General features: G+C 38.8%; 2 protein-coding genes across 2 annotated transcripts in view; one reads left to right on the top strand and one right to left on the bottom strand.

The window, feature by feature from the left end:
* RTKN2 (rhotekin 2) overlaps nucleotides 1–4079 on the bottom strand; it is a 79698-nt gene extending 75619 nt beyond the window's left edge. Inside the window, exon 1 of the mRNA XM_050803041.1 lies at nucleotides 3820–4079. Within this exon, the coding sequence (XP_050658998.1) occupies nucleotides 3820–3879 (60 nt within the window). The 5' untranslated portion in view covers nucleotides 3880–4079. The remainder of the gene's footprint in view (nucleotides 1–3819) is intronic.
* NRBF2 (nuclear receptor binding factor 2) overlaps nucleotides 1–13882 on the top strand; it is a 1206382-nt gene that overhangs the window by 308475 nt on the left and 884025 nt on the right. The window lies entirely within an intron of this gene.

The raw sequence follows: 13882 nt of genomic DNA, 5'->3' as shown, positions 1-13882 counted from the left end.
GGAAGGGCCTTATAAAAGTACCTAAACCTGTGACCTACCCCAGACCAAGCAGGATCTCTGGAGGTGGGGCTTGAGCCCTTTTTTTTTTTTTTTTCAGTTCTTCTGGTGATTCAATGGTCAGCCAGGGTAGAGAAGCACAGCTGGACTATTTGAAATTCCACAGCAATCTTGAAAGTTGCAACAACCTTAAAGAACCAGCAGGTGGCTACAGCCACATTAACGAATCAGTTTGGGTTTCTGTCCCATAAATAAAGAGTATCTTCTCACCATCACTTACAATGAAGTCTCCATAAAACTACAGAAGCTTGGGAAATAGAAGAGAAAGAAAATGTAGCCAGGATTTTTTTAAAAAGTACATTTAAAAAGTTTGAAGATGATGTAAGATTAAAGTACTCTTTATTAAGGAAATGAGGCGTATCTAACAGATACTACTGTGAAGATTTTTTTTCTTTAGAGCAAGGGTCAGAAAACTATGGCCTGGCTAGGACCTGATTTTGTAAATAAAGTTATACTGGAGCACAGACACATTCATTCGTATTGTCTATGGCTCCTTTAAGCTACAAGGGCAGAGTTGAGCGACTTCAACAGAGACTGAGTGGCCTGCGAAGCTGAAAATATTTACTGTTTGCCCTTTATAGAAATAGTTTACTGACCCATAATCCAGCCAAATTAACATACATAGTAAACTATAATCTTACCTCCCTCGCTGAGGCAGGTCTCAGGCAAATGTGAGTTAAGTGGATCCCAGAAGGCTAACATAAGCAGGATGAGTTGTTAAGTGTACATACGGTTTTCAATGTATTCTGAGTTTGTTTTTTTTTTTTTTTAAGGCTACTGGTTTTAGCCAGTTTTGTATTTCCCATGCAACTTCTTTTAGTACACATCTATACTTTACATGCAGAAAAAGCCTCTCTGGTTAAGCAATGCTAGCTCTAGCAAGGAAGGGTTTATGGAACTGAAACCCTTTAGAGCTGTCTTTAGTTACTAAGGGTACACAGTGCATCTGGGGTAAGGGTTGATGTCTAGTGCTATCCCCAATAAGAATAATGATCATGTAATAAGGGCACCGATTGGGCATTCAATAGTGACGTTTATTGACCTCAAAGAGGATGAGTACAGAGTGGAAAATCACCAGTGTTGCTCCCTCATCCATAATGGCTCGGCCAGGTAGAGTCAAGGCTGATTAGGACCAAAGACAAAAGCTAGTCTCTCTGTAACCATTCCTTTTAGGAGTGTTTGAATGCCAGTCTCCAGAAAGAGGAGAGAATGAGGTAAGGCCATCATCCTCTTATTTCTTTTCCAATTTTCTGAATAAGGGCTTGCCTCTAATCAAGTCAAACAGAAGCCTTTGTCACTGTCCTGACCCCGTAAGTACTTTAACAAGTTAGGCTGATAAAAATATATGGACAAGGCTATGAATGAAATAGGAAGATACCTTAAAAACGGAAATTTAGATTAAGTAGGAAACAGAAACCTACTAGGTTTTAAGAGCTAGCCTAGTATGAAGGAAGTGCAAAGAAAATGGCTTTATTGTTGGTATTAAAAACTGACTTAAAAAAAACCTGAAGTTGAACTCCTGGAAAGACAACTGCACAGTAATCACGATATAAACTACCATTCACCTAATGGATATAGTTAAGCCATGCTAACCAAAAGACCAAGGTGAAGAAGAAGAAAAGAGTAAATACAGTCCATTCTCATTTTGCTAAAAGAAATTGTGTGGATTTTAAGAATTGTTTATGTACAGAAAAAAGTCTGGAAATTGTTAACAATGGCCATTCTGGGGAATGGAACTAGAGAGAGAATTCGTAAATTCATGTTTCTATGTTGACTTTCCTGCAATGAGATAGTATTACTTTTGAATTTTATTTTTATTAAAATTCCAAAAGCTTAAACATTTGTAAGAAAAGGTAGGGGACTGCCGGAACCACTCAGCTGAATAGGACAAAGGATAACAACAACAATAGTCATCTCTCAAGCACATCCTGAGTGCTAGGTGCTGTGATAAGTACTTTAGAGATGTTCTTGAATTCCAACAGCTGTCTGGGATAGGCAGAATACCCAATCTACAACTGTGGAAACTGAAACTTAGAAAACAGAGATAACTTATTTAAGGTTGCACAACAAGAAGAGTTTGGTTTGACCTGAATCTGACTACAAAGCCAATACTCTATGCTGTGAGGAGTCGCAGAGGACTCCAGGGTTTCAGTAGAGGTGTTTGACTAGTGTGTGGCCACCTCAAAATCTTTGGCCTTATCTCGATAACATGGCAGCTTCATTCATGTATCAAAGGAAATGCCAAATAAAAATTCAGTATTAGTCAAGTATAAAATTATCTGACTGACCCTCAATATTCCTGTTAGGTTGAAACCTACTATTTTGTGTTTTTTCTCCAAATCTAAACTGAAGATTCTGCATTTCAATCATTTCGATTTTGTCCTGCCTAAAAAATTAAGTATTGTACCTTCCCACATGTAAATAACCAAGGCTTTATATATATTTAAACATTATTTTCATTCCTTGCAGCTAAACTTCCTTCATGATTTTATCCTCTTGTCGCTTCTGTACCATTCCTATTCCTGCAGCCTGAAGCTCAATAAATACACCTGGACAGCTACACCTACACCTACACCTATATGATACATACAAGAATCTCAATAGAATGCCAATTCACTATAAATTAAGATTTTGTTAGCAATCAGGACAGCCAAAGTATATAACAGGACAGGATCGAAAAAAAGTACATCAAAATCTTTGAAATTTTTGAAAATGCTGACATAAAACAGCATAAAAATTACTGATAAAGACACTGGACTTCTTTTGCATAATGAATCTTAATGTCTTGCTTTATTTTTCACAGTATTATTGAAAACTTCCTAACAATTTTGTGTCTGCTAAGGAAATTCTAGATTTTTAAACAAAGATATCAGGTGCCTCCATATGAATGAAATTGCAAATATTTTACTAATTTTGACCTACAAAACTGGCACTTTCATATGGCTTAACCTACTTCTGAAGTAGGCAAAAGAAGGTAGAGATTAAAATAGAAGTGAAGATCCAGCTTAAAGACATCAGAGTTTTCTTTTAAGACCCTAAAGTTACGGTTAAGAGTGAAAAGTGGTAACATTTTAATAACTGATGCTGCCAAGAAATAATGTTGGTCTAGTAAAAAGCAAAATAAAAAGGTTTCTAACACAATTTACATAGCACAAAAGCAAACATCAAACTTCTATCCAATTTAATGTGTACTCTCTTTTTCCTTTCTAATGATTTGAGAAAGAACCCACTATCAAACCTTCAACTTTCTCTAAAGTGCAGAGGTTGCAGTTTGTCTCTACTCCACTCCGAACCCCACCCCCCACCCCAACCAGTTCTGTGTTGTGTGTAGACATAGACATCGCTCCATTACTGTGCTTCCCATTAAATCCGTAATAAGCCAACTGTCTTCCACTGGCCTCGCTGGGTTTCTTGGGAATCAAGCGGCTCCCATTTCCCCGGCATCACCTACACTTGCAAAAAGACAGGCGTCCAAAGCCTGGGGAGGGCAGCAGACAAGTGCACCTCAAATGCGCGCTGGGACCCCGGCCCCGCCTTCCCACTCCGGACCTCAGCTCCCTCTCTGAGAAATCCGGCGGTGCCGATATCCAGGCCCTTTAGAGCCCCAAGAGTGCAGTCTCCTAGTCCCTCCCTTTGTTTGTGGCCACCGCTGAAACAGAGGAGCAGGGGAGAGGCTTTCCCGACGACTCCACAAAGCGAAGGCGCGAGGAACAGAACCCCGGCTCCCTCTCCTTCCGCGGCAGGGTCCCTCCCGCAACTCACCTGCTGAGTGGGAAGCCCTGCAAGGCCGAGCGCAGGACCCCTCAGACTCGGCCCCTCCATCTCCAGCGCGAACTGTCCGGGCCGTCGCCACTCTTTCAAAGGAAGATTTGAAAAGCCCGCCCCTGGCTGTAGCCGCGGAGGACGCCAACCGCCCGGCTGTACCAAGTCCCAGTCGCAGGGGCCGGGGGCGCAGGAGAAGCCCGGCCGATGCGCACGCGCAGTGGGCACGCCTCGCGCCCCGCCGCTCCCGCCGCCGGAAGTTGCCGAGACCCCAGGCTCCAGCGCGGCGGGGCGGGGGAGAGGGCGGCGGCGCCGGACTTAAAGCCGGGACAGGGATGTGGGCGGGCCTGGAACGGGAGTGGGAGGGGCCGCAGGGAAAGATTAGGCGGCGGAGCGCACCTGTCGCAGCGCAGGTTTCTGGCTGGTGGTTTTCGTGGCACGCCCTTTGCACTGGGAGCCTTCTGCCCGCATCCCACCGAAGGCCTTACAAAGTGATCGTAGCTGGACAGACTCGAGGCTGCCGTCCCTGTACTCCCAGACAACTCAGGAACCCACGGTGTCACTACGAGCCCACGGTCTCGCTCTCAGAGAACCAGTAACATTGCTCTCAAACACAGCGCTCGCTGTCTCCTCTCACCTTGCCCAGCGTTGTCACCAGGGTCACCCAGAGATAATGGTTTTATTCATCAGGTTTGTAAGATACTATGTCAGCCATTTCACAAGGTCTTGTCTTTGCCCCCAGTGTTTATAATCCCAGATGTTCCCCGCCCACTACTCTGTCCACTTACTCTGTTTTCTTGCGAAGGATTTCTTTCAGCTCTCTCACTCTCTCTTTCCCTCTCCCCTTGTTTCCCCACCAACATCCAAGGTGACAGCAAAATGGGGTACTATTTCTCAAGAGCCGTATTTCTTGCTGCCCTAAAGATGAGCACAAAGACCCATTTTAATTAATGGATTTTGTTAATTATAAAGGGAAACGTGGAATTTTTAAAAATCAAAATGAAAGCAGCAAAGATTTCACACCCTTGAAAAGTCCGTAAAATTCATTGTCCCTAGTTTATCTTGATTTCCCCCTTGAAAAGGCAACAGGAAGCCTCTTTGGGCCTCAGACATTTTTTCTTCTTGAAGAGTCTACCAAATCAACCCTCCAGCCCTCATCGCCTAGAAACCCTTGGGCATTTTTCCTCCATAAATAGGTGCCCATGTTCTTTATTTGCCTAGGACAGACCCTGTCTGGGTCGGTTGTCCCAATGTTGCACCAATCTTGCACTTATCCCGAAGTGGATATTATATGGTCATTTTAACTGCAAGACCTTTTTAAAAGCAGTTGGTTTGAGAATGTATTTTAAAAATATAATGGATACCCTTCCTCAAATAGGTAAAATGCCTCTTTAAGAACCTTTGGACTAGGTGATACTAGAAGCTTCCCAGTTGGGAATGATGGTCCCCTTGCATTATGAATGACTTCCTTACAACAATAAAAGATGTGTTCAAAATTACCAACACGGAGCTCACCTCATTTTCTACAACACAGGTCTGAATTTCAGAATCATTAAATGCCCCTTCCTCCAATGCACATCTCTCTCTTATGCTACCACTTTGTGGTGTAATTATCCCCTACTCAATGTGAGGCTGCATGAGCCTAGCTATAGCACCTGACTCAAAAGAAAAATACACCGAGAGCCCATATCAGACACGTAGTACTTACAACACATACAGCTCTCAGCTGCAGATCAAAATACATGTAGAAGCCAGCACTTCATAAAAACAGAGGTGAGTCAACCAGTTTAAAATTGGACACTGATATAGGAATATCTGATGAGTTAAAACCAGATATTTAACTAGAGATACATTTATTTATGATACTAGAAGAAAAGGTTAGGAAAGGCCACATTTAGTAATTATCTGTAGAATACAGTTGTTACAAAAGACCTTTCTCTTTGGAGAAGAAGTTATGATGTGGTCCTGCTTTTATTATACACCGGGAGAGTCCCCAGGAAGTGCTTCAATACTTAATTATTATATGATGATTAAAATACCTTGGAGTAGGACTTCTGTTTCCTTATTTATCCTAAAGTCCTTTCTTGTTACTGCTAGTTTGATCAGACACAGTTTTATCTGGTGTATGTAATACACATAAAATATAATAACTCATGGAAACTACAAAAGTTTAAAGAGCTCACATGCAGTAGTTTGATTAGCTTGAGGATTTATCTTTCAATCTATCTATTTATTTTACAACTCCCAGAAAGTGAGAAGTACTACGTTTTACCATCTCAAATATTTGAGAGAGAACATTTGGGCATCTCTTAACCCATCATCCTTGGGCTCTTACAGAAGGTTGATATCCACCCAACTGCCCAGATGTAGTAGCTTCAGCTAGAGGATGAGTGACGGAATTACTGTCCTACCAATATTACTTCTCACTATAAGGTCAATACTTAATGCCAATTAAAAATATACATATATTGGTTACTCCTTATATAACAGATAGTATTATAATAAATTAAAAACTACAGAAGCCAATCTAGAGAATACTAATATATGCAAAGTACATTTTTCTTCTCTTATTCTCTGTATTCTTGTTTTAAACTAAGAGGCTAAAGGCAAAGAAAACACTGAACTTAAAATCAGCTCTGTTACATAACAGATCCATTATTTTGAAAAATGTGGTTTGACACAGAACAGGTAACTTGTGATTTTGAATATCCTCCTAGCCTCTCTTATATATTAAAAAAAGTGCTATTAAAAATTCTCTTAGTGCTTCCTTTTACTCATCTGTTCATCTTGTAGATAATGTGTTAAGGTTGAACTGAATAAATTAAAGCTATGTTTTGAATTATATATGGAAGAGACAGAGAGAGAGAAGGAACTGAGGTCAAGGTGCTAAGCAGAAGTGCAGCATTTTCTTAAATGAATGGTCTACGAATAGCTGAAGCATCACATAATCATAAGGAGGCTATGGAATGTGGAGTCTGAGGATTTATTAGCCCGATTACCTTGGGCAAGCCACTCGGTTTTCTTATTTGTAAAACAAGTATAATAATACCCATCTTGTTTTTTAAAGTTGTTGGGAGACTCAGATAAGATTTGTGGGAGTGCTTTGTAAACTGTCCCACAAAAACAGGAGCGGTTACTACTGTAGGAAGAAAACATGAGTACCAAAAGGCAACTGTAAAGGACCTATAGAACTATGAGAACTGAATGAGAAAAAATTATGTGAATTGGATATATTCAAGATATATCACCTACCACTGCTAAATAATATGCTATATATAAAGAACTCCTATAAATCAATAAAAATCCAACTGGAAAATGGTCAAAAGCTATGGCAGGCATATTATAGGAGAGTAAATCCAAATAACAAATAAAATATGAAAGGTTGCTCAACCTTATTATTAGTCTGTAAACTGCAGATTAAGGTCCCAAGGAGATATTTTACAGTCACTAGATTGAGAAATATTAAGAAATCTGATAATACTAGGGGTTGGCAAAGATGCAAGTCCAAGGGATATTATATACTGGAGGAGGAGATAGAAATATGTCCAATCACTTTGGAAAAACAAATTTAGAACTGTCTTGTAAAGTTGAAAATGTGTTTACCTAGCAATTCTGCTCCTTGGTATGTATCCTCTGGGAAATTCTTGCAAATTTATATAGGCAACATTGCTTATCATAGCAAAAGGATTTTAAAAATCCAAAATGCTCATTTCAGGAGCATGGATTAATAAATTGTGGTGATTTACCCAGTAGAATGACATATATCTTTTTAAAAAACCATAATTATGTTTAATAACATACACATAACTAAATCTTAGAAATACTGAAGAAAACTCGTTGCAGAAGAGTACACAGAATATATAATCTTTGTAACCTTAAATAACAAGAGACTTTAAACAGTAAATTGTTTAAGGAAACAGGTGTGTGATAAAAGTTTATGCTTAACAGGAAAGGAATGCTAAAAACAAAATTCAGGCTAATGCCCAGCTTTGGAAGGAAGGCAGGAGAACAGGATAGTCACAGAGCCTGCAGATATAGAGCTCCTTACTGGTCATGTTTTAATTCTTAAGTTGCATGATGGGTTCACCAATATTAACTGTAATGTTTACCCAGTAACTTACATATATAACACATATTTAGTATCCATCAAACCTTTCATAATAAGAAATTTTTAATATGTAAAAAAGTCCTTGTAAATGTTAAACAATAGTGATAATGTGTGGTTTTTTAAAAAACTAATAATACATATTATAATATTATAATACATATTTTAAAACTAATAATACATATTTTGGCTTACAGAATTTGACTTGACATTTGATGCATTACCTTGGTATTTTTATTATGTGAAAGCATGGAAAACACAACTGTAAAGCATTGGTGCCTATAACCAGAAAAAAGATGCTGAAGAATTGGCTATGTAGATTTATTTTGAACACTTAAGAACCACTGCTTGGGAGTAGTAAGGGGTAGGAGTCTGGCGGAATTTGCAAGGGATGAGAGCTCTTGTCAGCAGATGGGGACAAAATTAAGCGCAATTTAAGTTATTACTGCCAGTGTGACCTACATATTACACACAATCCTGAGGAAATTCAAGTTACATTATAATCAGAATGCTCTTTACTCACCAAGCAAATCAGTCACAGGAATTAGTTGTATAATTTGAATCGGTGGTTCTCAAATTGGGGCACACAAAGACTTTGCAAGGCCTGGGTATTTGTAAAGGTCTGGCTGTTTAAAGGAACTCGTGGTTAAGATCTTCAACTTAGGTTCCCTCATTCTGAAATTGATGGGCCTAACAACTTACCTGCTGTCTAGGCCTCCCCTTGGTCACCCTTTCACAATCACCTTTTCCCTTTTGACAAAAGAAAGCCATCCCTTCCACCCATTGCATTGTCCTGGAGTATAAAAACCATATAGAGGTCAAAGAGACAGTTAAAATTATTGATATTGGGCCAGGAGCGGTGGCTCAGGCCTGTAATCCTGCACTTTGGGAGGCTGAGAGGGTGGATCACCTGAGGTCAGGAGTTTGAGGCCAGCCTGGCCACCATAGTGAAGTCCCATCTCTACTAAAAATACAAAATAATGCCGGGCGCAGTGGCGGGTGCCTATAATCCCACCTACTTGGGAGGCTGAGGCAGGAGAATCGCTTGAACCCGGGAGGTGGAGGTTGCAGTGAGCCAAGATCGCACCACTGCACTCCAGCCTGGGTGACAGAGTAAGACCCTGTCTCAAAAAAAGAAAAACAAATTATTGGTATTGATTCTACATTAGGTAATAGTTACCTATGAATACATAACTCATTGGAGGAAAAAGGGCTCATCCACCACATGATATGTGATGTATAAAATTTCAATTTATATACATATGTTTGTTGCAGAGAAATATTGTAAGGTGAGCAGTAAAGACTTCTCATGCATAAAAATATTTTATTTTAGCATAAAATTCTGTGGGGGAAGTGGAATAAAAATACAAGTTCAAGTAGGAAAAGAAATAATGTACAATTTCCAGCATAAAATTGTTTATATATTTTTTACATGGATGATGCTGAATGGGTATCAACTGTTAACATTTTAGATTCCACTGGATACATTTAATAAATAGAATTTTTGAAATTTGAAATTTTAATTATTTTCAGTATACCAGCAATTACATCCTTTGTAACTATTTAAATGTATGGTAAAACATGACAGATGTCACCTTAAAAATATGTAAGGGGTAAAAAGATTTTTAAAATTATTTTAAAATAATGAAATCATGTCATTTGTAGCATCAACATGGATGGAACTGGAAGTCATTCTGCTAAGTGAAATAAGCCAGTCACAGAAAGACAAATACTGCATGTTCTCATATGTTGGAGCTAAGAAACTATCTCATGGAGATATAGAGAGTAGAATGATAGCCAGGCGCGATGGCTTATGCCTGTAATCCCAGTGCTTTGGGAGGTTGAGGCAGGAGAATGAGGATCACTTGAGCCCAGGAGTTCCAGACCAGTCCTGACAACAAAACAAGACTCCATCTCTATAAAAATAAAATAAAATAAAATAAAATAAAAATAAAAAAAGACAAAGAAAAGAAATTAGCTGAGTGTGATGGCACACACTTGTGGTCCCAGCTACTCGGGAGGCTGAGGTGGGAAGATTGCTTGAACCTGGGAGGTTGAGGCTGCAGTGAGCCATGATCATATGACTGCACTTCAGCCTGGGCCACAGAGTGAGATGTTGTCTCAATATATATATACATATACACACACATATATATACACACACATATATATATGAGAGAGAGAGAGGGAGAGAGAGATATCAGAGGCTGGGAAGGGTGTGAGGTTGGAAAACAGTAGGAAGGGGGAATGAAAAGAGATTGGCGATTGGATACAAAGATACAGTTAAACAGAAGAAATAAGTTCTAATGTTTGATAGCAGACTAGGTTGACTATACTTAGTATAGTCATCATAATATACATAATAATATTATGTATATTTTAAAGTAAGTAGAAAAGAGGACTTGATATGATGCCAACACATAGAAATGATAATGCGTAGGTGATGGATACCCCAAATACCCTGACTTGGTTATTACAAATTTTATGCATATAGAAAATATTTACATGTACTGCATATATATGTAAATATTACATATGAATAAAAGAAAAAATATTTTAGGTGTATTTGCATAAAAATGTTTGAAAACTGCTGATTTATTTATCTGATGGCACCCACAACAATACCCAGATGCACTAACATAGAGCAGAAGGTCCACTTGCAGAGGGAACCAGACCCACTTCCTCAAATTCCCCTCTGACCATTTCCGCCACTGTCTGCAATCCCTCATATTCTCTCACATGCCCCTCTGATTTCCAGGCCAGTCTCAGCTCCTTTCTTAGCTAATTTTTTTTTCTTTAGATGGATTAATATTATGAATTAGGCTAAGGACAGATTCCTCTTTTCCTACTTTGGCTCTGGAAATGTTCTTTTTGTAGATATTTACTACATTTTTCTCCTCAAGAGTATCTTGGCTATTATTGTGCTTTTGCTCTTTTACATGAAATTTTGATTCAGCTCCTCAAGTTTGAAGGAACAAAAAAGAAGTGCGTTCGAGTTTTTGTCTGAATTGCATTGAATTTAGAGAGAAATTGTATATTTAGGATATTGGGTATTCCAATCCATGAACATCATGTATGTTGCAAATTTAGATTTTCATTTGAGGTCTTTTGATGAAGTTTTACAGTTTTTTCCACATAGGCGTATGCATATTTTCAGTTCCATGTATTCTTGGGTTCCTTGTATCTCTTCTTGCTATTGTAAATAATACTTAAAAAACGTATCTTCTGTTTGTGGCTGGTGTATAGAAATAAAACTGATTTTTATCTGTTGGTCTTACATCCAAGTGACTTGCTAAATTTGCTCATTATTTCTAATAAATCATCTACAGGTTTTTAGGTATATTCTGTATGAAATCAAGTGTGAATATTAACACTTTTCTGATTCTCATATTTCTTCTTACTTGACTTACTACATTGGCTAAGGCAGCCAATACAATATTAAATGGAGGTGGCATTCTTGTTTTATTCCTGATTTTAATCTTTATCTCACTAAGTACACATCGTTTACCTTGCAGCTTTGGGTTTACACCTTTCTTAATCTATTGTCTTTATCTCCTAACTTTTCTTTTATATTCTCTACTTTCTGGACTCTTTGTGCTGAATTCCGAGTATTTTTCCAGATTCTCATTTTTTTCTTTTATCTGTGTCTGATTTTCTCTTAAATCCATCCACTGAGTTTTTTATTTCAACCATTAAATTTTTCATTTATAACAGCACTGTTGTAATGACTTTTACAAATCTCCCTGGTCATTTTGAACAATCTTTTGTTACCTGTTCATTTCTGTGATTCTTCTATTTCTTTATATCTTACAATTGTTCTACATTCTGTTTCTAATCATTGTAATATTTGTAGTGCTTAAGGATATTAACTTGATGTCATTTCCACTGACATTTACTCAAGGTGATTGATTTCCTTGAGATTTGTAATCATTGACTGGGTGTTCATTTTTACCTAATCCCAGCTTTCTTACAGGGAGGATTTACATATGCTTTTACTGGGAGTCATAGGCTCTGGATGCCTGAGACCAGTTAACTCAGGTTTCTAAGCATAATATAAGAATCTCAGGTGCATGTCCTTCCACTTACCATTGGCAGAGCAAAAACCATTTGTGTGTGTGCACATGCATTTGTGCACTAATAACTTACACTGTGGTTTTAACTCAAGTTTTTTGATTGATTGTTTTTGTTGTTACTCTATTTCTAGTTCCTTAAAGGTGTTTATTTTTTCCTAAGATACCAGCAATGCTATAAAAGTTATATTTATGCCAAATATATCTATTTTATAAAAAATTATTCATCAATGAGAGGATCCATTATTTGTGAAGTCCACTGTACCTCTAATATAGAAGTTCACAGGCCGGGGCGGTGGCTCACTCTTGTAATCCCAGCACTTTGGAGGCCGAGGCAGGCGGATCACGAGGTCAGGAGTTTAAGACCAGTCTGGCCAACATAGTGAAACCCTATCTCCACTAAAAATACAAAAAATTAGCCAGGTGTGGTGGTGTGTACCTATAATCCCAGCTACTCAGGAGGCTGAGGCAGGAGAGTAGCATGAACCCAGGAGGCGGAAATTGAAGTGAGCCAAGATCACACCATTGCACTCCAGCCCGGGCGACAGAGCGAGACTCTGTGCAACCCCCACCCCCACCCCCACAAAGAAAAGAAGTCCACAGAAACTGCTAATATAGAAATTCACAAGAAAGGACAGTTTAATACCAAAATATAGTAAGCACATAATTATACATAAAATGTAAGAATAAAGAACTGTCCTTTAAATTGCACTCATCTGGTTTTAACGGAAACTCACGTTATATTTTTCTCCGGCAGATATAGCTGCCTAAAAAAACTGGTCAGTGTCCCAATAGGGTCAGATTCCTTAATGGTCACTTTGAATATATTCCATTTTGAGGAATATGGAAAAGGAAGAATTTTTCAAATGGTAGAATGAAGTGCTATGAGGAATAGTAGACTGGGGAGTCCTCTCCAAGGTCTAATCAAGGGACCTTTCTCTCCCTTTGGGATAGAGGATCGTTATAATTTCTACTTGCTGAGATTTCACAGCTACTACAGACCAGCACTGCTGTGTCTCGCCTTCTTCTCCTTTCTAAATGGGAAGAGTTACATGGAGGTTATCCTGAACATGTATCCCCAGTATATATTGGATATATGTGGGGCAGATGACTTGCCCTTTATGTTCATAGGTTTCTGGTTCAAGAAGACTCCCACCCTCACATGAGGCACATTGTTCCCTGAGGTAAGGACTACAGTGTATTACCAAAGATCCTCCTTTTTGAGCTTGATGTCATCACCACATGAGACTTCTGGGTTTTCTCCTTCCAGGAGTGCATATTGCCAACAGGAAAGAGAATGGACTGAATACTTAGTGCCTAGGAAGACTATTGTAATCAGTGACCCAACATAGTTCCAGTTTGGTTTACTTCCTCACAGGTTTGCCTGTTTGAGGTCAGCCTTGACCATGAGACTTGCTTTCTTTGCTGAACCATGAGCAGAAGGGTCTGTGAAGCAGCTGTAAGAGCAAGTGTTTGACCTGCTGTCATTTTTTTCCCCCCTCTGTCCCAGTGACAGGCAACTTTCCAGATTGTAGATGGCATAATATTGCATGGTTCAGAGTGAAATAACTAAAGATAGAACCCACTTGTCTTGTGCTGAACACACATTAAAAGCAATAAACATATCTTTGTTATTTTGAGCGTTAAATAATCTGTTATTTTTAGCATTATTTTGAGCCTCTGAATCTGGGAATTGTTTGATGCTACAGTGTTACTTAGCTTGTTCTGGTTTGATACAAGCACCAAACTGGGAGACAGAGGATTCAAATTATAGTCTCAGTCCTGCCATCTAATATCCATTTGGCAAGTCACTTGACATCTGCAAAGCTGAGTTTCTTAATCTGCAATATACAACTAATAATCCTTCCTCTGTCTGCTTCATAGGCTT

Source organism: Macaca thibetana, chromosome 9 (assembly GCF_024542745.1).
Source record: "Macaca thibetana thibetana isolate TM-01 chromosome 9, ASM2454274v1, whole genome shotgun sequence".
Lineage (NCBI taxonomy): Eukaryota > Metazoa > Chordata > Mammalia > Primates > Cercopithecidae > Macaca > Macaca thibetana.
The sequence above is the reverse complement of the archived record's forward strand: the minus strand, read 5'-3'. Positions and strand labels throughout refer to the sequence as shown.